Source organism: Eschrichtius robustus, chromosome 6 (genome assembly GCF_028021215.1).
Source record: "Eschrichtius robustus isolate mEscRob2 chromosome 6, mEscRob2.pri, whole genome shotgun sequence".
Lineage (NCBI taxonomy): Eukaryota > Metazoa > Chordata > Mammalia > Artiodactyla > Eschrichtiidae > Eschrichtius > Eschrichtius robustus.
In genome coordinates this window covers 79613887-79638153 of record NC_090829.1, presented here as the reverse complement: position 1 = coordinate 79638153, position 24267 = coordinate 79613887, and the positions used below count along the sequence as shown (strand labels likewise).

The window sequence follows — 24267 nt, the reverse complement described above, 5'->3', positions numbered from 1 at the left end:
AGCCACTTTACATCTAGTTATTTACCCTAGATAAATGAAAGCATATATCCATACAAAGACATTCATAGCAGCCAAAAATTCAAATATCTTTAGTAATCAAAAACTAAAACAACTAAAGTCTCCGTCGAAAACTAAATGAATAAAGAAATCTCGTATGTTTGTTCAATGATTTACTACGCAGTAATAAAAAGGTATGCACTATTGATATGTGCTATACCATGGATGAATCTCAAAATAATGAGTCTTACATTGAGTTAGAGAAACCAGACAAAAAAGGGCAGATACTGTATGATTCCATTTATATAAAATTCTAGGAAATGAAAACTAATGCAGAGTGACAGAAAGCAGACCCATGGTTGCATGGGGATGGGGAAGGGGCTGATATGGAGAGGGCTGGAAGACAGGGTTACAAAAGGACACAAAGAAACTCTTGGATACATTTATTATCTTGATTGTAGAGATGGTTTCACAAGGGTATACATATTTCAAGATTTATCAAACTAAATACTTTATAAATATGTCAGTTGAACCTCAAAGAGTTATTTTTTAAAAGAGAACTAGGCACATGAAGGGCAGGGAGCAGTGTATTCCAGGCAGAATGAACAGCTTATAATGAAGGTTCTAAGGTGGTTAAGGACTTTAACTGTCTTCTAGAAATAGAAGGTCAAGGAGGCTTGGGGTGTAGTGATTGAGAGGGAAAGTGGGTTAAGATTTTGATGTCTAGATGAGCAGGGACAAGATCATACAAACTTCTAAAGCAATTATAAGAAATTCTGTTTTGAGCAAGAAAATGATATGCTTTGATTTATATCTTAAAAATGTTATCCACACTGCTGAATGAAGAAAATATTGTGGGGCCAAAAAGAATGAGAGCCAGTATACCAGTTGGGAGGCCAATATTATACTCCAGGCAGGAAATGAAGGTAGCTTTGGCCAGGGTGATAGCACTGTTGTGGAGAAAAAAGATAGGTGCAAGAATCACTTACAGAGCTACTAATTATAATTCAATTTGGGAGATTAGAAAGTGGAATCAAAGATTATTTCCAAATTTGGGCTTGAGCCAATGACTGTCATGATATTATTTACAAAGATGAAGAAGCTAGGGTTGGGGCACAGTATGTTGATAGGGAATAGAGTTCGGTTTTAGACATGTTAAATTTTGGTGTGTATTGTTTATCCAAGTGAAGACGATAAGTGGACAGGTAAACAAATCTGAATATCAGGGCTGTAATTTAGTATGTAATGGCATGGGAATAAAGTTATGTAGGCATGGAGGGAGCAGAAGAAGGGAAGAGGGGGCTTGTGGATAAAGAAACAGGAATTTCAACATTTAATTTCCAAAGGAAGAAGAGTAGCTGGCAGAGAGGACTTGCCAGAGAGAAGAGGAGAAATGAGGAGACTATTGCAGAAGCCAAATTAAAGGGGAGTGTTTCAAGAAGTGGTCAGCCACATCAAATGCTACAGATAGGATAAGTAGGGTAAGCTTAGAAAAGGGTCTAGTGGGTGTTGTGCTGTGAAGGTTATTAGTGACTCTCTAAAAAGTAGTTTTGGAAAAATATTGGGATAGAAGCCACAATTATATTAGACTAAGGAGTGGCAAGTGAGGAAACAGCACAAGTAAATAACTCTTTTGAGATGTTTGGTTATGAAGGGGTGCCAAAAAATAGGTCAGTACCTGCATTGGAATAAAGTGTTAAAAGAAGGATTTTTTTCATTTTAGGTAAAGAGCATATTTTAAAGTTGATGTGAATATTGAATGATCCGTAGAGAAAGACAGATTGGTGGTAGGGGACAGAGGAAATAATAACTAAAGAAGCAAAATCCTTCAGAAAGTTAAGGGAGAGGAAATCAGAGCATATGTACAAAGATTAGTATTTAACAGGAAGTTTTCTCTATTGTAATAGAGAGGTACATAAAAGAAAAGGAGAAAGCTACAGAATCAGAGGGATAAGTTACAAAATGTATGATTTGGTTGAGAAATGAAACAAGTGATTTTTACATCTCTGTTTTTCAGTTCTGTATTTTAATAGGTTTCCTTTCTTTTTGAAATCAGTTTTACAGTGTTTTCTTACTCCAAACTTTGTATTGAAAAGCACACTGATCTGTAATTAGTAGGTAAAATATAAGGTTCCATCTTTGAATTCTAAAAAAATGAACAAAGAAACTAAAAATAGGGGAGGTATTACTTAGTAATATATGCGAGTTTTCTAGAGTTTAGTTTAACAGTAATTTCAATGTGACTCGAACAAATAAAACAGCTAATATAACTTAGGGCAGTGGTTCTCAACCCGGCATGATTTTGTCCTCCAGAGGATATTTGGCAATCTCTGGAAACATTTTTTGTTGTCACAATTGGGGGAGGAGTGCTCTACTGGCATCTAGTGGGTAGAAGCCATAGATGCTGATAAACATCCTACAATATATCACCCCACAACAAAAAATTTATCTGGCTAAAATGTCAATCAAATTTGAAAGCATTGAGACCAGAGAAGTTTATATGGTAAATGGTAATTTGGTAAGAACATTCCCAAAGTGTAGACTATTTATATATGTGAAGACATTTGTACACTGGGTATTAGTCTCCTAAAGAATATTGGTATTTTATTTAACATTCACAAGTTGCTACTTCAAATACGATATTGATTAAATTATCCAGTAAGACACATTATAGGTATATATTCTTAGAAATCTTTAAATAAATGTTGATATAACTCATTGCACCCAAGGGGGTTTTGTCTTCTGATATTCAATTATTTATTTACCATAAAATATCTCTATCTGATCTTAACCGGGATTTACTATTTTCTAATGAAATCACTATACAAATCTTCCAAATTTAGTTGTCAATTTGCTTTACTTTATCCATATATCAGACATAACTTTCTCTACATAATCTTTGGGAAATCTCACCATTGAGTGTTCAATATATTATGAGGAAAAGCACAATTATTTGGCATTACCCTGAGCACTTCAGTGAATACCTACTAGTGTCAGTAATGGATTAACCAGTTTACCTGGTTTCCATTCCTTTGTTCCACATGCCTTCAATACAGCTTTAACAGTATTTCCAAGAAAGTAGATTTAAGTGGAGGGGCTTTCCATTTCCAGATAGGATGTTGAAAGATATAAAAATTCTTCATCCCTATGGTAACAATGACGACAACAATAATAATAAAATCCTATGATAATAACAATGATAAAATTAAAATTATACTTTTCTACCGAGGCTTCTGAAGAGTGGTGGATTCAAAGAAGCCTTGATTAACTGAATTCCAGAGAGATAAGAGCCATTCATAGATAAGCAGAAAACTGCAGCTGCTTTTATACCTGGGGCAAGTGACTGAGCTGGACACAGGTCAGGAAAGGAATGGGCCTTCTATAGATGGACAGACTGCAAAGAATAGGAACAACTATAGGTTTAATGACTATCTGGACTGAACTTTTGAGTGGGAATCTGAAATAGCTCTAAACACAAAATTATTCAGTTTGGCAATTCTCTGCCAACTAACCCCACCACTCTCAGAATTTTTCTGAGAGAGTGGCAGCAAATAAGAAAGCACAGAGAATTTATGCAGTCTCAAAGTGCTTGCATTCAGGGGTTATTATAGAATTTGACCCAAGCTGAATTAAACTATCTGAAACTGCATCTCAACCCTCTTTCTGCACAAATACTGGGAAAATTAGGAATCAGCCCCTTGAGGAAGGGTTAGGGAAGTTTGAGTGTTGGATTGAGGAGCAAAGAGATTTTGAAGGGAAACCTAATCTAAGTAAAGCTGCAGACCAGCCCTAGTTCAATTCAGTACTGTGTAGAATCTGATTGATTAGCACTTCACTTGAGTTGTCTAAGGACAAAAATTGGTAAGGCTGTAAAAAACTTAAGCAACTCTCTTAACCAAATTGGCCTAACTGACATAAATAGACACCTACATCACACTAATGAAAATGTGCATTTTTTTCATTAGATGTGGAATATTCACAAATATAGACTGAGTCATGAAACAATAAAGAATTAAAATCAAGCAGAGTAAGTTCTCTGATCATAAAAGAAATTAAATTAGAAATCAGTAACAGAAATATGTCTTAAAATTCCCAAATATTTGAAAATTAAGAATAGCTCGTCTCTTAAAAAAGAAATCACAAGGGAATTTTAAAAATATGTTTAACTTAGTGAAAGTGTAAGCACAAAATATCAAAATTTGTGATATTGAGATGTTACTAAGGTAGTGCCTAATGGAAAATTTAGAACATTAGAAGCTTAAATTAGAAAAAAGAAAGATCTCAGATCAGTAATCTAATAGCTCTACTAATATCAGACAAAATAGATTTTAAATCAAAAAATTTCACTAAAGACGGACAATTTAAAATGATAAAATGGTCAATATATCAAAAAGATATAACAATTATAAATATATGCGCCTGACAACAGAGCTACAAAGTACATGAAGCAATATCTGACAGAATCAAAGGGATAAATAGACAATTTGACAATAATTATTGGTAATTTTAATACTCCACTTTTAAATATAATACGAGAACTAGGCAGAAGACCAAAGAGGAAGTAGAAGACTTGAAAAATGCCATGTATAAGACCTGTACACTCAAATCTACAGAAAGAAAATGTTTATACATTATTTAAATGGAGGAGATACCATCTTTATGGGTTGGAAGACTCAATATTTTTAAGATATTTATTCTACCAAATTATCTATAGATTTATCACAACTCAATAATAATCTAGCATATCTTTTTTATAGAAATTGACAAACTGATTTTAAAATGTATGTAGAAATGCAAAGAATCTAGAATAACTAAAACACTTTTGCAAAAGAACAAAGTTGGAAGATTTCACTTCCTGATTACAGGATGTAATATAAACCTGCATTAATTAGATAGTGTGGTAGTCAAAAAAAAAAAAAAAAAAAAAGACAAATAGACCAATGATTACAGAATAGAGAATCCAGAAATTGACCCACACATACATGGTCAATTTATTTTTGACTAAGGCACTAACACAAATCAATGAGGAAGGAAAATCTTTTTAACAAATAATCATGAACAACTGGGCAAATAGATAGGGGGAAAATGGACCTTAATCCCTACCTCACACCATAATCAAAATTAACTTGAGATGATTTATAGTCCTGTAAATGAAAGCTAAAAATTAAAAAAGTTTCTTGAGAAAACAAAGAGTGATATTTTCATTACCATGGGGTAGGCAATGATTACTTATACAGGAATCAAAAAAAAATTCAAAATAAAAGAAAAAAATCAATAAATTGCCCTTAAGGTAAATTAATCTTTTGCTCATCAAAAGACATCTTACTGTCACCAAGAAAATGGAAAGATAAGTCACAAATGGAGGAAAATATTCACAATACCTACTTCCAACAAAAGACTCTTAAGCAAAATATGTAAAGAATTCTATTGAAGATTTGGCACTACTCAGTTTTGTAACCTTAAATAGTTTAAACTCTCCGAACTAACAGTTTCTTATTTATAAAACGTAAGGGTTGGGATAGAGTGTGACAATGGACATTTTCTAAAATTCTATGATTTTTTGAACCTACAGCAAGTTTATTGGTACAAATTATATAAAGAAGGGGGTGGTGGAAAGGAATATGAATAAAGATGGTTTGGGTAATCTACAATGGCTCTTAAGTACCCCTGGGTATGGGGATTTACATTAAAGTAGAAACTCTGAATATTTATTTACAAAGAAAAAATATGAAACTCTCCAATAAGGGTAGGAAAACCTTAAGGATATTTTGTGAATGCCACAGGAATGCAGACTGGCAGATAGTGGGAATTACAAAATGTTTATTAATCTATTGTGCCTATCCTTATATTTTTCAGGAAAGTGACAATAGAATATAAGAAATATTAGAAATGAGAAAAATATAGTGCTTATTATAAGAAGGAATTTGATACCATTGAACAAATCATTGAGTATTTACTATACAATACTGCATTTTTATAAATAGGTATAATATTCAAAATTTGTTATACCTCCTTGCAGGTCTTTTAAAAAGCCAATAACCGTTTCTCTTGGAAGTGGAAGATTTGATTAGATCTTTTTAAAAACCCCTTCTACTTCATGTTTTTCTTGGTCTATTTTCAGATGAAACTACATCATTTACTAAAATAGTTACTTCATATGAAAAAATAAGAAAAGGAATATTATATCTTTCCACCATCATATTCAATTACCCTTTATATATCAGTTAGTTATTGCTTATTTTTTCCTATGTCATTGTTAAAATTTTCCAAAATACTTGTCATAACATAAGCATAGATAAGTTCTCACAGGGGAAAAATAAAACCTTTTAAAACTTCTAGGAATTAATAAGAATTATCTACAAAATTTTAGCAAATTTTCTCATTTTTTGTCATTTCATTTTCAGGTTTAACTGAGCTGAATGACAGTCCAGTTCCCCTGGAACTTGAGCGTTGCAAGTCTCCCACTCCAGGTAAACATGAGTGGTATTTTTCAGTCTTCTGAAGATTACTTCACTGCAGTAATCTACTGCTTTATCTTCATAATTCTTGAGAAATTCATAATTTTGGTAATTAGGTATAATTTCATTTTGAAATTTAACCATAAGCAAATTCTATTCCAAAATAAAATAGAAATAAATGTCTTAAAATATTTATTGCTTCCCAAAAAATTAAGATCAGAGGTATGAGTGTAATACTTTTAAAGACATTTTAAAGGAAGTTATTTTGCAGATATATTAATAATGCTAAGTAAAAATTATAATATTATACAGAAACTCTCTCATAGCTAGAGCTGAATTAGTGGGAAATATATACTGTAGGTGCAGTAACATATGAAACCATCCCTCTGGATCATAGTTTTGAAACATGTATATTCATTGGCAAAAGAAAAATGATAATATATGTTGTGAGCCCATTATATTAAAAATATGAGTATAAAGGTTCTTAGGAATAAGTTTTTAATGTCTGTGGAAAAAAAGGGTATAGTACAAATTGTTGGGTGTTAGCATTGTGAATAATTTGCTTTTAAAAAAATTTTTATTTACCTGATTTTTCTATAATATACACATAGTAATGTGTAAATTTTTAAGCACCAAAAAATTAGGTATATCTTTGACATTGAATTGTAGATCTGTTTTCAGAGAGTATCAAAAAATTATTTTTTTATTTAAATTATTTTATTTAAATATTTTATTTTTAACTTCATGCAAATTTATAAACATTTAGTTATCTCTTTATAAAGCAATGAATTTTGACTTTTAGAAATTCAGCTGGAATTGTGACATTCTTCAATCTACTTCCTTAAGAGTTGTTAGGTGTTTATTGTTATTCTTCAGGAATGTAGGCTGAATAGAATCTAGTTGTGTCCTGTGTAAATTTCTGTTTTAATCATATCCATTTAATCCTTATTTTACTGCTTTCATGTTAATCATGGTCTCATACATTTACCCTTTCTTTTGCATTCCCATTGGCACCATCCTAATATAGGTATTTATTACACCATACCTAGAATATTACAAAATTATTCTAACAGGTGTCTATTTTCCATCTCTCTCTCTTAGAATTCATTTTGCATATCATGTTGCAAAATTAATCTCCTTAAAATATTACTTTGATATTTTCCCGTGTCAGAAATCTTCAATTAAAATATAATTTAATATCCTATATCAAATTCAATTAATTTTACCTCACTTTAAATCCTCATCCATAATCTGAATTTGAATAGTAATACATTTATTAGGTTCTAATATCAAAAAGAAATGGAATAAAAAAAATTTCCCTCCCGTCCTTCCCCATACATTGTTTCTACTCTCTTGAAAAAATAAACATTATTGGTAGTTTCTTGTTTATCCTTCCAGGCAATTTGTGTTTGTAAACAAACCAAAAAGAAACAGACTTTTGCCTTCTGTTTTGTACAAAAGTAGTATATTATGCACTTCGTTGTACTTTGCTTGTTTCACTTTACAGTGTATCTTGCTTTCCATTTCATTACATAAAGTATTTTCTTATTCTTATTTACATTTATACGATATTGAATTACATGTGTGTACTATAATTTATTTAATCATTTTACCAATTAAAGGACACTTAGTTTAGTACCAGTCTATTGCTATGTCAAACAATGCCACAGTGACTAAGCTAGGTACATTCCTCACTTTAAATGTGTGCAGATATATCTATCAGATAAATTCCTAAAATTGAAGTTGCTGGGGCAAAGAGTATACACCTGTTTAATCTTTATAGATATTCCCCAACTGCTCTTCTTGGGGTTTGCAACAGTTCTCTCTCCTTCTAGCAATAACATGAAAATATTGGTTATCAAATTTTTTTATCTTTGCAAGTCTATTTGGTAAAAAGAATATGTCAATGCAGTTTCAATTTACCTCTCACATATTATAAGTGATGTTGAACACCCTTTTATATATTTAAGAGTTCTTTAAATATTTTTTGTAAATTATCTATTCATATACTTTGCCCATTTTCTATAGGGTTGTTCATTCTTTTTAAATTAATTAGTCCTCTTCATAAGTTAAGAAGATTTTCCCTTTATGACATGAGATCCAAATATTTTTCTCAATTTTAACTTTTAACTTTGCTTGTGGTATATCTTGCCTTAGAGCAGTTTTTTTCTAATCATTGATCTTTTCTTTTAAGGACTTCTTATGCCCAACAATTTAAATACTATTGGTTATCTACTTTTTAACATTTTAGTAGAATTCCCCTGTCATTTACCCTTTATAGTTACTTATCTTGTATATTTGTACTTTCTCTGAAAAGAAAAATTTTTTCATTATGGAACATTTCTAAAAATATACAATACACATATGAAAAGATTGAGAGCCTTTCTTTAATTAGGGTAACTAAGTTGATCTATTTTGCTGTTTAAACCCAAACAGTGGTTTTACTGTTTTTTTTTTTAATTTGTCTTTTAGCTTACTGATTTCTGCTTTATATTTATTAATCTCCTCTGTTTTCCTTCATTTTACTTTTTCCTTTTTCACCTTTTTGTGGTAGATGCTTAATTCATTTATATTTATTGTTTCTTACATATTGATAAAACAAGGCTAAATTTCTCTTTGAACTCTGTTTTAACATGTAATAGCTTTTGATATATTATGATTGCATTAAGAGTATTTTCTATATAGTAAACAGTTTGTTTATATTTCTTTGACCCAAGAGTTATTTAATGTAAATGTGTGGCATTAGGTAGCCATAAGTTTTACCTTATTAATCATGTTATTTAAGTCTCTCATGTCATTACTTATATTTTGATTACTTGACTTGTCAAAGATGGGGAAAAGGTGAATTAAAATATTGTATTAATCATGTGTTTCTGTCTATTTTTCCTTGTATCTACTGTTTATTTTTTAAAATATTCATGTGTAAATATTCGAAGATATATCTACAAAAAAATACATTCTTTACCATTAATCACCATTGTTCATTTCATATTGTGTCCTTCACCTGAATTCACCTTGTTTGCTATTAATACCACAACTCTTGCTTTTTTTTTTTTTTTTTACAACTCTTGCTTTTATTTTTAATTTCTTTGTGTATTCCTTGGCCTTACCTCTTTTGAGGTAAACTTTTTTTAAACTGAGGTGCAATATGTAAACCTCAAAGTGCATAACTGTTAACAGTTCAGGTAGACTAGTTTTTACAAATGAATACACCAAGTAAACTTACCCAGATCAAGATTTGGAATGTTACTAGAACCCCAGACACGTCCCTTATGCCCCTCTCAGCCACTAACCCCCACAAAGTTACCTGCTATTCTGACTTTTATCATCATAGATGAGTTTTGTGGGTTTTGGACTCTCAGATGAATGGAATCATTCAGTATTTACTTTTATTTTTTGCTTATTTTGTTCATTATGTGTATGATATTCATCTATGTTGCTGAATGATTTTTATTGATGTGTAATGTTCCATTATATGAATATATCTCAGTTTATTTATGCAGTTTATTATTGCTGAACATTTAGGTGGTTTTCAGTTGGGGGCTATTATAAGTAAAGCTGTTATGACCAATCTTGTCTAATTTTTAATACAAATATAACTCATTTCTGTGTTACATGTATCTGGGAGTGAGTTTTGAGGTCATAGGGTATGCGTATGTTCAGCTGTTCAGCTTCAGGAAATACTACCAAGTTTTCTAAAGTGGTTGCACCAATTTTACTTCCATTAACGGTGTATATAAGTTCTATTTGTTCCACATACTTGCCGATTTTCTTTTTTCAGTTTCAGTCATTCTGGAGTGTATATAGTGCTGTCTTGTTGTAGAATTAAATTGCAATGCATATCCCTGATGTCTAATGATTTTGATGAACTTTTACATTTATTGACTATTTTTAATATCCTTTTATAAGATATTCAAGTATTTTACTCATTGTTATTATGTTGCCAACTTTCTTTGATATATAAGAAATTCTGCGTATGTATGTAGATAGGTAGATACATACATACAAAGAAGTACTTTTGTTGGATGTATATAGTGCAAAATATCTTTTCCCATCCTGTGCCTTGCCATTTACTCTCTTAAAGGTGGTCTTTTGATGAGCAGAAGTTTTTAATGCTAATGTTATTCAATTGATCAATACTTTCTTTCATTGTTAGTGCTTTATGTGCTTTGTTTTATTTTTAAGAAAATCTTTGCCCATCCCAAGTTCATAAAACTATTTACCTATCTTCTAGGAGGCTTACTGTTTTACCTTCACTTTTAAGTTCAAGTTCCATTTGAAATGTACTTCTGTGTCTAATGTGAGGAAAGAGTCAAGGTTTATTACTTTCATTTAGGTATCCAGTTGACAAGGACCATTTATGAGAAAACTATCATTTCCCCCACTACACTAAAATGGTACTTTTGCCACAAATTAGTGTACTCTACCATGTATGTGCATGTTTCTAGACTTTATGTTCTATTTCAATTGCATGTTTACCATTAATCCGATTCCACACTGTTTTAATTGCTGTAGCTTTATAGTATTGCTGGTAGTATAATATAGGTCCTTCAATTTTGTTTTTGTAGTTCTTTTTCAAGAATGCTATAGCTATTTTAGGTCTTTTGTTTTCATATAACTTTTAGAAAAAACTAGTCAGTTTGCACCCAAACAAATATGCTTGGATAGTGATTGCAATTTCATTTCATCTATAGATCAGTTGGTCAGAAATGACATTCAACAATGAATTTTCCACTTGGTATCTCTCCATTTATGTGTCTTCTTTACTTTCAGTAATATTTTTAGTTTTCTTTGTAGAGGTCTTACACATCTTTCATTAGCTTTATTACTCAGTATTTGATATTTTTATGTTGTAAATTTTTAAATATCTTTTTATTATTTTTTATGGCTAGAATATAAAAATAATTAATTTTTGTATATTGACCTCATGTCTGGAAAATTTGATCAACTTATTTCAGTAATTTGTCAATTCTTTTAGATTATCTATGTATCCAGTTATGCTCCCCCCTGTTAAAATGACAGTTCCATTTCTTCTTTCTAAAGGAAGAAATTAGCTAGGACCTCCAAAACAATGCTGAATAGATGTGGTGTTAGCAGATATCTTTTCTCTTTTCCAGTCTCAGGTATGAGTCTTTCAAGATTTCTGAGTTAATTACAAGGAATATCTCTGAGTAGGAGAGGTCAGAAATTAGAAAAGCCAGAAACCGATAATCATTTTATAACTCTGCTTTCCTACATGGTTCTTAAACTCCCTTTTAGCCCAATAAACCACAAGTAATATAGGGTGAAGTTTAATATTTTCTTAAATTAAATATTAATAGAACAATAATTCTAATTAATAGAATGACTATTAAATATTTCCTTTAGGATGATGAGAGAGACAAGAGTAGGGATTGGGAGCTGAAAGGGTCCCAGTAAGCCAACCAGAATGCTGATGTTCTCAGCTTCCAGGATAACAATCATTTCACATTACTCATTCACCCAACTATTTAACAAGTAATTTACAATATCTACAGTTAGAGTGATATTATGATATCCACTGAGAATAAACTAATGAACAAAATTAACATAGCCCATGCCAAATGGAACTGACAGTCTATCTGCAGAAACCAACATTAAAGCAATAGGTATACAAATTGTTATTATTTTTCCTTAAAGCTGTGTAACCATTTTTCACTCACCAGGTAAGCTTGTGCAGTTTGTGCACTGCATAAACATGCATCCCAAGGGGGTGAGCAGAAGCTAACATGAGCCCCAGCTCCACTTACCTGGAACAGAACTGCAGTCCCCTAAATGAAGCAGCCCCTTTATCTTTGGCCCAAGAAACTAACCAAGCCTTCAGCTGTAGAGTTATGTCTGCCCACAAGGTGTGCATTTTTCTAATTTGTCCTACTTGAAGGTTTGCCTTTAAAAATCATTTTCCCAGTTTAACATCATTTTCTAGGTTAGCATTAGGTCCTAGTACTGCTGCTACCTATGCAGCTATTCATCTTCATGATTCTCACTGTCCACAATATACAATAGACTTATAATGCTACCAAATTCAAGTGAAGACTAGGGTGATAGAAATATTTATCCTTAAAAATATCTTTATTAAAAATATCACAGAAACTAATGTCACAAAATACTAAAAAAGAAGTAATCAACTCTGTTGTTCTCAAACCTGAGTTAGAACTAGGTCTCATAGCCTAGTTTGAATGCTGCTTCTGTGTGATTCTACATGTCTAGAACCCCATCACATCCTCCAAAGAAGAATGCTTCTTGCTTCCAAAGAGTCCTCTGTTGAGGCAGTACCAAAATACTCAGGTAAAGGCACAAAACAGACACCCTTCCAAATAGTTATCATGAAATTCACCTCTAAGGTAAAAATACTTGGTTTACTTGGGCTAAAAATTACATGCCAATAGTTTTTTATTCCCTTCCTTTAGGACTTGCTACCAGAACTCCCGAGGCAGCACCAGGCTTTTATAGGAATGAAATACCAGCTGTGAGACAGAGGAATCAAGTACATCACTTGCCAGGTGAAAGTGAAAATGTCTTTTATGAACAAAGAAGTTATTCATATCTCCATAATTTTCTAGACTTCACAATTTGTCTCAAAACCTTTGTTCTTACTTGTTGTGCTGAAAACACAGGTCCCTCATGGTGAATGAAGACTAATTTCCCTAAAGCAATGGTTAAAACTATAGACACCAACTTCATGAGATATAAAGCAGGAATTCCTAAGGCTTTTGACATTTGCCATAGAATTTAGATAGTGGTGGTTTTTTTTTTTTTTACTGTAAACCTGGATAATTTCATCAGGCCTAAAAGAAAATAATGGAGTGGCCAACAGATAATTCAGGGAAAACCTAAGAGCCAAAAAGTAGTTTTGTAAAAATTCTCCTTAACTCTTCATGATACAATTAAATATTTTCTGTGATCAGAAACAACTATGATTATCATGGAAATTCCAAAGAATCACCTCAAAGGGGCAATGCTCTCTCAAAAATAGTGAGCAGAAAAAAGGTCCTGTAAATTTTATGCAGATTCATTGAATATATGATGCTGCTCATAGGGACCAAATCAGAATCAAACACAAGTTGTACAGCTTTCTTAAATTAGGCATTCATTACAAAATAGTTGTGACTAGATTTACAGCTTTAACAAGCATGAATTACCAATGTTCTAGACCCCAAGTAAAGTCAGTGACTAAGGAACCTAAAAATAATTGTAACCCACAATTTTCCAAGACAGCAGTTTCTTTTTTTTTCCTTGTGTAATACAACACCCCTGTGATATGCCTTTTTTCTGATGAGAAAACTGAAGCTCAGAGTATTTAAATAAGTGGAGCTAGAATCCCAACTCAGTTATATTTGGTTGTAAAGCCTAAGCTTTCCCCCTGATTTTCATTAATAAACTGAGAACAAAAATATGGGAATTACAAAAAATAATCGCAATTGGAATTATATGACATCCGGTCAGCGGAGACAAGATGGTGGAGTAGAAGGATGTGAGCACACCTCTTCTTACAAAAACACCAAAATAATAACTGCTGAACAGTGAACAACAAAAAATGGTGGAAAATACCAAAAAAGATCCCCTACATCCAAAGACAAAGAAGCCACAGTGAGACAGTAAGAGGGGCACAATCGTGATAAATCCCATACCCACCAGGTGGTCAATCCACAAACTGGAAAACAATTATACCACAGAAGTTCTCCCACAGGAGTGAAAGTCTGTGCCCCACATCAGGCTCCCCAGCCTGGGGTTCTGGCAGTGGAAGGAAGAGCCTACAGAGAATCTGGCTTTGAAGGGCAGTGGAGTTTGATCGCAGGAATTCCACAGGACTGGGGGAAACAAAAACTCCACTCTTGGAGGCACACACAAGGGCTCGTGTGCACCAGGACCAGGAAAAAAAGAAGTTGCCTCATAAAAGCCTGGGGCAGACTTACCTGCTAGTATTGGGGGTTCTCCTGTGGAGGTGGGGGGGGGCAGCTGTGGCTCACTGCAAGGACAAAAACTGGTGGGAACTCATTGGTGTGATCCCTCCTGGAGGCCTTCATTTCCTCTCCAAGATCTGGCCCCACCCAACAGCCTGTAGGCTCCAGTGCGGGGACACCTCAGGCCAAACAACCTACAGGGCAGGAACTCAGCCCCACGCATCAGCCAACAGGCTACTTAAAGTCTTCTGAGCACACAGCTGCCTGTTGAACACATCCCCTGACATGGCCCTGCCCTCCAGAGGGACAAGACCCAGCTCCAGCCACCAGTGGGCAGGAAGCAGTCCCTCCCATCATGAAGCCTTCATAAGCCTCTTAGACAGCCTCATCCACCAGGGGGCAGACAACAGAAGCAAAAAGAAATACAATGCCACAGCCCGTGGAATGGAAACCACAATCACAGAAAATAAGACAACATGAGACATCAGAGGACTATGTCCCAGATGAAGGAAGAAGATAAAACCCCAGAAGAACAACTAAATGAAGTGGAGATAGGCAATCTACCTGAAAAACAATTCAGAGTAATGATAGTAAAGATGATCCAAGATCTCAGAAAAAGAATGGAGGCACAGATCAAAAAGATACAAGAAATGTTTAACAAAGACCTAGAAGAACTAAAGAACAAACAAACAGATGAACAATATGATAAGTGAAATACAAAATACACTGGAAGGAATCAATAGCAGAATAAGTGAGGCAGAAGAATGGATAAGTGAACTGGAATACAGAATGGTGGAAATCACTGCTACAGAACAGAATAAAGAAAAAAGAATGAAAAGAAATGAAGACAGTCTAAGAGTCCTCTGGGACAATATAAAATGCACCAACATTCACATTATAGGGGTCCCAGAAGGAGGAGAGAGAGAGAAAGGACCTGAGAAAACATTTGAAGAGATAATAGCTGAAAACTTCCCTAACATGGGAAAAGAAACAGTCACCCAAGTCTAGGAAGCACAGAGTCCCAGGCAGGATAAACCCAAGAAGGAACATGCAGAGACACACAGTAATCAAATTGAAAAAATTAAAGACAAAGAAAAAATATTAAAAGCAACAAGAGAAAAATCAACAAATAATATACAAGGGAACTCCCATAAGGTTATTAGCTGATTTTTCAGCAGAAGTTCTGCAGGCCAGAAGGGGTTGGCAAGATACATTTAAAGTGATGAAAGGGAAGAACCTACAACCAAGAATACTCTACCCAGCAAGGTTCTCATTCAGATTTGATGGAGAAGTCAAAAGCTTTACAGACAAGCAAAAGCTAAGAGAATTCAGCACTACCAGACCAGATTTACAAAAAATGCTAAAGGAACTTCTCTAGTTGGAAAAGAAAAGGCCACAACTACAAACAAGAAAATTACAAAGGGAAAAGCTCTCTGGTAAAGGCCAACACACAGTAAAGGTAGGAAATCATCCACATACAATTATGAATTCAAAACCAGCAATTGTGAGAAGAGGAGAGTACAAATGCAGGATATTGGAAATGCATTTGAAATGAAAAGATCATCAACTTAAAACAATCTTCTTTATATAGAGAGTGCTACATCAAAACCTCATGGTAACCACAAATCGAAAATCTACAAAGATACACAAAAAAGAAAAAGCAATCCAAACACAACATGAAAGTTATTCATCAAATCACAAGAGAACAAAACAGGAAGAAAAAAGACCTTCAAAAACAAATCCAAAACAATTAACAAAATGGCAATAAGAATATGTATATCAATAATTACCTTAAACATAAACAGATTAAATGCCCCAACTAAAAGACAGAGTGGCTGAATGGATACAAAAACAAGACCCGTATATGTGCTCTCTACAAGAGACCCACTTCAGATCTAGGGACACATACAGCCTGAAAGTGAGGGGATGGAAAAAGGTATTCCATGCAAATGGAAATCAAAGAAAGCTGGAGTAGCAATACTCATATCAGAGAAAATAGACTTTGAAATAAAGACTGTTACAAAAGACAAAGACAGTACATAATGATCAAGGAATCAATCCAAGAAGAAGATACAATTGTAAAGATTTATGCACCCAACATAGGAGCACCTCAATATATAAGGCAAACACTAACAGCCATAAAAGGAGAAATTGACAATAACACAATAACAATGGGGGACTTTAACACCCCACTTTCCTCAATGGAAAGATCATCCAGACAGAAGATCAGTAAGGAAACACAGGCCTTAAATGACACATTAGACCAGATGGACTTAATTGATATTTATAGACCATTCCATCCGAAAGCAAGAGAATACACATTCTTCTCAAGCGCACATGGAACATTCTGCAGAATAGATCACGTGCTGGGCCACAAAGTGAGCCTCGGAAAATTTAAGAAAATTGAAATCATATCAAGCATATTTTCCAACCACAACACTATGAGATTAGAAATCAACTACAAGAAAAAAAAAACTGTAAAAAAACACAAACACTTGGAGGATAAACAATATGCTACTAAACAACCAATGGCTTACTGAAGAAATCAAAAAGGAAATAAAAAATATCTAGAGACAAATGAAAACAGAAGCACAATGATCCAAAACCTATGGGATGCAGCAAAAGCAGTTCTAAGAGGAAAGTTTATGGAAATACGGTCTTACCACAGGAAACAAGAAAATGTCAAATAAACAAGTTAACCTTACAACTAAAGCAACTAGAGAAAGAAGAAACAACAAAACCCAAAGTAAGTAGAAGGAAAGAAATCATAAAGCTCAGAGAGGAAATAAATGAAATAGAGACAAAGAAAACAAGAGCAAAGATCAATGAAACTAAAATCTGGTTCTTTGAAAAGATAAACAATATTGATAAACCTTTAGCCAGAATCATCAAGAAAAAAAGGGAGAGGGCTCAAATCAATAAAATTAGGAATGAAAAAGGAGAAGTTACAATGGACACCACAGAAATACAAAGCATCATAAGAGACTACTACAATCAACTCTATGCCAATAAAATGGACAACCTAGAAGAAATGGACAAATTCTTAGAAAGGTACAACCTTCCAAGACTGAACCAGGAAGAAATTGAAAATATGAACAGACCAATCACAATTACTGAAATTGAAACTGTGATTTAAAAACTCCCAACAAAAGTCCACAACCAGACGGCTTCACAGGCAAATTCTATCAAACATTTAGAGAAGAGGTAACACCTATCCTTCTGAAACTCTTCCAAATAATTGCAGAGGAAGGAACACTACCAAACTCATTCTATGAGGCCACCATCACCCTGATACCAAAACCAGACAAAGATATCAAAAAAAAGAAAACTACAGGCCAATATCACTGATGAACATAGATGCAAAAATTCTCAACAAAGTACTAGCAAACCGAATCCAACAATACAATAAAAGGATCATACACCATGATCAAGTGGGATTTATCCCAGGGATGCAAGGATTCTTTAATATCTGCAAATCAATCAATGTGATACACCACATCAACAAATTGAAGAATAAAAACCATATGATTTTCTCAATAGATGCAGAAAAAGCTTTTGACAAAATTCAACACCAATTTATGGTAAAAGCTCTCCAGAAAGTGGGCACATAGGGAACATACCTCAACATAATAAAGGCCATATATGACAAACCTACAGATAACATCATACTCAATGGTGAAAAGCTGAAAGCATTTCCTCTAAGATCAGGAACAAGACAAGGATGTCCACTGTTGCCACTTTTATTCAATATAGTTTTGGAAGTCCTAGCCATGGCAGTCAGAGAAGAAAAAGAAATAAAAGGAATACAAATTGGAAAAGAAGTAAAACTGTCATTGTTTGCAGATGACATGATAGTATACATAGAAAATCCTAAAGATGCTACCAGAAAACTACTAGATCTCATCAATGAATTCGGTAGTTGCAGGATACAAAACTAATACACAGAAATCTGTTGGATTTCTATACACTAACAACGGAAGATCAGAAAGAGAAATTAAGGAAACAATCCCATTTACCATTGCATCAAAAAGAATAAAATAACTAGGAATAAACCTACCTAAGGAAGCAAAAGACCTGTACTCTGACAACTATAAGATGCTAATGAAAGAAATCAAAGATGACACAAACAGGATGAAAAGATATACCATGTTCTTGGATTGGAAGAATCAATACTGTCAAAATGACCATACTACAGATTCAGTGCAATCCCTATCAAATTACCAATGGTATTTTTCACAGAACTAGAATTAAAAATTTCACAATTTGTATGGAGACACAAAAGACCATGAATAGCCAAAGCAATCTTGAGAAAGAAAAATGGAGCTGGAAGAATCAGGCTCCCTGACTTCAGACTATACTACAAAGCTACAGCCATCAAAACAGTATGGAACTGGCACAAAAACAGAAATATAGATCAGTGGAACAGATAGAAAGCCTAGAAATAAACCCAGCACCTATGGTCAATTAATCTATGACAAAGGAGGCAAGACTATACAATGGAGAAAAGACAGTCTCTTCAATAAATTGTGCTGGGAAAACTGGACAGCTACATGTACAAGAATGAAATTAGAACATTCTTTAACACCATACACAAAAATAAACTCAAAATGGATTAAAGACCTATATATAAGGCCTGATACTATATAACTCTTAGAGGAAAACAATTGAAGAACACTCTTTGACATAAATCACAGCAATATATTTTCAGTCCATCTCCTAGCATAATGGAAATAAAAACAAAAATAAGCAAATGGGAACTAATTAAACTCAAAAGCTTTTGCACAGCAAAGGAAACCATAAACAAGACGAAAAGACAACCCTCAGAATGGGAGAAAATATTTGCAAATGAAGCAACCGACAAGGGATTAATCTCCAAAATCTAAAAACAGCTCATGCAGCTCAATATCAAAAAAACAAACAGCCCAATAAAAAAATGGGCATAAGACCTAAATAGACATTTCTCCAAAGAAGACATTCACATGGCCAAGAGGCACATGAAAAGATGCTCAACACTGCTAATTATTAGAGAAATGCAAATCAAACTACAATGAGGTATTACTGCACACCAGTCAGAGCAGCCATCATTAAAAAGTCTACAAGGGGCTTCCCTGGTGGCGCAGTGGTTGAGAGTGTACCTGCTAATGCAGGGGACATGGGTTCGAGCCCTGGTCTGGGAAGATCCCGCATGCCGCGGAGCAGCTAAGCCCATGCGCCACAACTACTGAGCCTGCGCGTCTGGAGCCTGTGCTCCGCAACAAGAGAGGCCGCGATAGTGAGAGGCCCGCACACTGCGATGAAGAGTGGCCCCCGCTTGCCGCAACTAGAGAAAGCCCTCGCACAGAAACAAAGACCGAACATAGCAATCAATCAATCAATAAATAAATAAATCTTAAAAAAAAAAAAAGTCTACAAACAATAAATGCTGGAGAGGGTGTGGAGAAAAGGGAACCCCCCTACACTGTTGGTAGGAATGTAAATTGGTACAGCTACTATGGAGGACAGTATGGAGGTTCCTTTACAAACTAAAAACAGAGCTACCATATGACCCAGCAATCCCACTCCTGGGCATATATCTGGAGAAAACCATGGTTCAAAAGGATACATGCACCCCAATGTTCATTGCAGCGCTGTTTACAATAGCCAAGACATGGAAGCAAACTAAATGTCCATTGACAGATAAATGGATAAAGAAGCTGTGATACATTTATACAATGGAATGTTACTCAGCCATTAAAAAGAATGAAACAATGCCCTTTGCAGCAACATGGATGGACCTGGAGCTTATCATACTAAGTGAAGTAAGTCATACAAAGACAATTATCATATGATACCACTTTTATGTGGAATCTAAAAAAATGATATAAATGAACTTATTTACAAAAGAGAAACAGACTCACAGACTTGGAGGATGGACTTGTGGTTGCCAGGGGGGGAGGAATGGGAGGGTATGGATTGGGAGTTTGGGATTGACATATACGCACTACTATGTGTTGAACAGATGGCCAACGGGGACCTGCTATGTAGTGAAGGGAGCTCTGCTCAATATTCTGTGGTGGCCTAGATGGGAAAGGAATTTGAAAAAGAATAAATACACGTACATGTATGGCTGAGTCACTTTGCTGTACACTGAGGCTGATGCATCACTGTTAATCAACTATACCCCAATATAAAATAAAAATTTTTTAAAAGAGTGAGCTGGAAAAAAAAAACCCAAGCAATTATGACATCCAAGCAGAGAGAAGTTGCTAAATTATAAAGAGACAATGTTTTAACAAAAAGATTAAAAAGAACTTAGATATATTTTTCATGAAACATCAGAAACACATTTATGATTTAACTTCCAGGAAAAACTGGTTTTGAAAGTAATTTTTAGTTTTTATAATTTATATAATCAAATTATCACATTCTGAATTTATTAAACCTTGTTTGCTAAAAACAGTAATCAACATTCGTATAGTACTTTAAAGTACTCAAGGTATTTTTCATGGGTATTATCATATTTAGTCCTACAGCAGTCCTGTAAGGTTGGTATAGTACTCATTTTATATGAGTGGAGAATTATGGCTAAGAAAAATAATTCTGTAACTTGCCCAAGTTTATCCTGCTAGTACATGGCTTAGCTGGAACCAACCTAATCTTTAGACCTCAAGTTCCTCTCACTCCACAAATTATTTGACCTCCTTTTTTATGCTTTCAAAAAGGTGTGTTGAAGAACCTAGTTCTCTCTAGGAGTTTATAATTCAAGATAGACAAGAACAGAAATAAAGTTTCATAATCAGTTAACATTTGCTCATATGACACTAACAAAAATCACTGATTCACTAACATCATTTAGATAGAAATGTAATACATATTTTTGGTGGCAAGAAAATTAGAGTCATGACGTTAAACTTTTGTATGCTGGGGCAAATTCTAATAAATATACCTCTTTGCCTGGCTATATCTTAACCACTTATGAAAAAACGGGGGGTGGGAAATGACAACAAAATTAGAGGTGTGTAGGTCTTTCAGGACTCCACCATGGCACGGTAACTCCAAAATATCTTTGTGTGTGTGTTTTTTAACTACACTTGCACATATATATATGTATATATGCATATATATGTATATTTATATATGTGTAAAAATATTTTTGTGTGTTTTTTAACTACACTTGCACATATATATATGTATATGTATATATGCATATATATGTATATATATGTATATATGTATATACATATATATGTATATTTATATATGTGTATATATGTATATACACATATATAAATATATATGTATATTTATATACACATATATATATACACACATAGATGTATATATATGTATATATACACATACATATATATACACACACACACACACCAGGTGTTTTTGTCCTATCTTCATTTCTAGCATAGGGAAGATAGGGACAAATGAAATTAATTAACTGACTGGTTGGAATATGGTAATGAATCAATAGGTAGGTAAACTTTACAAACATTTTAATCTAAACAACTTTTTATTTTAATTTAGTGTTAGGTTTATTTATTTTATAGAAGATGTCTAGGATACACAGGTGGTATCTTCTATGTCAGGAAGATTGTATTGCTTAGTGCAAAGGGCATAGCTTTGGAGTCTTAGAAATTTGACCTTACCCTACCTCTTTCTACCATTATGACTTTAGCCAAGTTTCTTAATCTTAACTGTGTGCTAGTGCCCAGAACATAGATTCTCAATAATATACAAAAGTGGTTATAAAAGCAATGATGAACTCCCATGGCCTAAAGAGACTGAACTTGTTCTCCTTGACCATTCTAAATTTCCAATTAATAGTTGTAGCTTAGCCTTAAAGTAGATCCTTCATGGGAAATCAAAAAGTCAATCCAGTTGTTTCTAATCAACAAACAGCTTATCAAAGATTTAAGTTAGAAACTTCTAACCTAGCTTTTTATGTTATTTCCCATTAAAGTAGCAGCCATATTCAGACTGATTCAGGGTTCATCTCTGTTCCTAAAATTTTGATTCAAATGTGGAACCAAGGATCTGAATAAAAACTTATTTGAAGCCAATACAACATTCCTCTGATAAGCCAGGCTGCACTATTTATTTACTTTAAATTGAATCAGGACTTAGGAAAAAGGCATATGAATATACAGGCAATGATACAGTCAAGATATACTGAAGCCTCCTAGGCAAAACCCTGTTGTAATACCTGAAATTCTGTTTATATTTAGGGCTGAGCATATGACCTCATTCTGGCATAAGCTATGGTAAACCATCAGACTACCATGCCTCATTACTGTAAATGAACCTGAATTTGGGAGGCAGATAATCTAGGAGTAGAGATGAATAGTTTTGCAAAGGTTTATAATCTGGTGCTATTGTAGGGCTTGGCCATCACCAAATCTTTAGACCTGAATTTATAAATATTAATATGTATTTTGCCATCAACTAATCCTTTTACTCATTTGCATCATCTTTGGTCTCTTATGACATACTCCCTAACAATTTCTAGGTGATTCATAAGGTGATAGATGTGGTTAGGTAAGTGAATAACACTATCTATGGGGATGCTTTCCTTCAAATTTTTTAAAACTCAGATTTAGTGGCATGTAATTTGCATTAGAATAAAATTCACCTTTTTAAATGTACAGTTATTCATTTTCTTTCCTTTGTTTTTAATTTTGTTTTTATTTTCAAAAATGTAAGCCACAACATGTTAAAGTAGCAAGAATTTCCTGACAATTTTCCCAGAATCTAACAGGACTAGGATAATAAGAAATCAAACTGTTCTAATACTTGCTGCAGCAATATTCCCTGCCCCACAGCTGGATTACAGTATGGTACTGTTTTCTGTATTACTGTCTGTGAGCCAAGACAGGCAGCTTTTCAAGGTGTTGAGGGATTGTGCAGAGGAAAGAAATAATGGTACCATATGCAACTGGAGGCATTATCAAACGTGCTGTATTCAATACTAGACACTAGATTGCAAAAAGGACATGTTGTCCAGGTAAGTCATTTTTGATACAGAATACCACAGAATGACAAGCTTTCTTGCCAACTAAGTTTAATAATGAATATAATACCTAATATTATTTACCACACCATGTTAAGTACTTTACACATATTTCTTTAATACTGACAAGATCCCTTTGAAGTAGGGACTAATTATCAAACCCATTCTACAAAGGAAGAGAAACAATCATCCTGAGATTTAAGTAACTACCAGACCAGGGTCACTCAGCTGGCAAATGTTTGAGTTATGGTTTGACTTCAGCTGTGGTTTTGATCACTGGGCTTCATTTCGCCAGACCCTAGGAAACTTACCTTAGAGAAAAGCAGAAGTCTTTGTGGAGCTTTACAGAAGGGAAAAAACATATCTATTCTCTTCTAATAGGAGCATTACTATCCTTGTAACTATCAACTTCTCCTCATTAGAAAATGGAAGATCAAAGACAGATATGAAAAAAAATTGCTCAAAAGGAACCAAAAAAGTACCTGTTAACATATATATATGTGTGTGTATATATATATATATATATATATATATATATATAAAATCATAATCACCTTAAAATGCTCAGCAACATAATATCTATATCAAACTTAACAACTAAGGACAACATGGCGTCTCTTTAATGGAAAATCTGAGATGCATCGCAGGACGTACTTTTTTGTGGAAGGGTCTTGAGTGAAAGTCCCATAGGTTGGTTAAAGTTTATAAAACAGTAAAACATTACTTCTCAAAAAGTGATCTATCTGCCAACCTCTTTTATTAATATTGCCTGCAACACTTATTAAAATACAGATTCCTGCTGACCAAATGAGGGTACCTAGAGATGGCCCATAATGCTTTAAGAACTGGCATGTGAGAGCAAAAATGAGTTACTTTTTTTTTTTTTTATTGT

General features: G+C 33.7%; 1 protein-coding gene across 3 annotated transcripts in view; it reads left to right on the top strand.

Annotated features, from left to right (window-relative positions):
* Positions 1-24267, top strand: part of STXBP5L (syntaxin binding protein 5L) — a 359862-nt gene that overhangs the window by 279235 nt on the left and 56360 nt on the right. For all 3 annotated transcript variants that reach the window (XM_068546656.1, XM_068546655.1, XM_068546657.1), the window contains one exon: positions 6402-6467. In XM_068546656.1, the coding sequence (XP_068402757.1) occupies positions 6402-6467 (66 nt within the window). The remainder of the gene's footprint in view (positions 1-6401; positions 6468-24267) is intronic.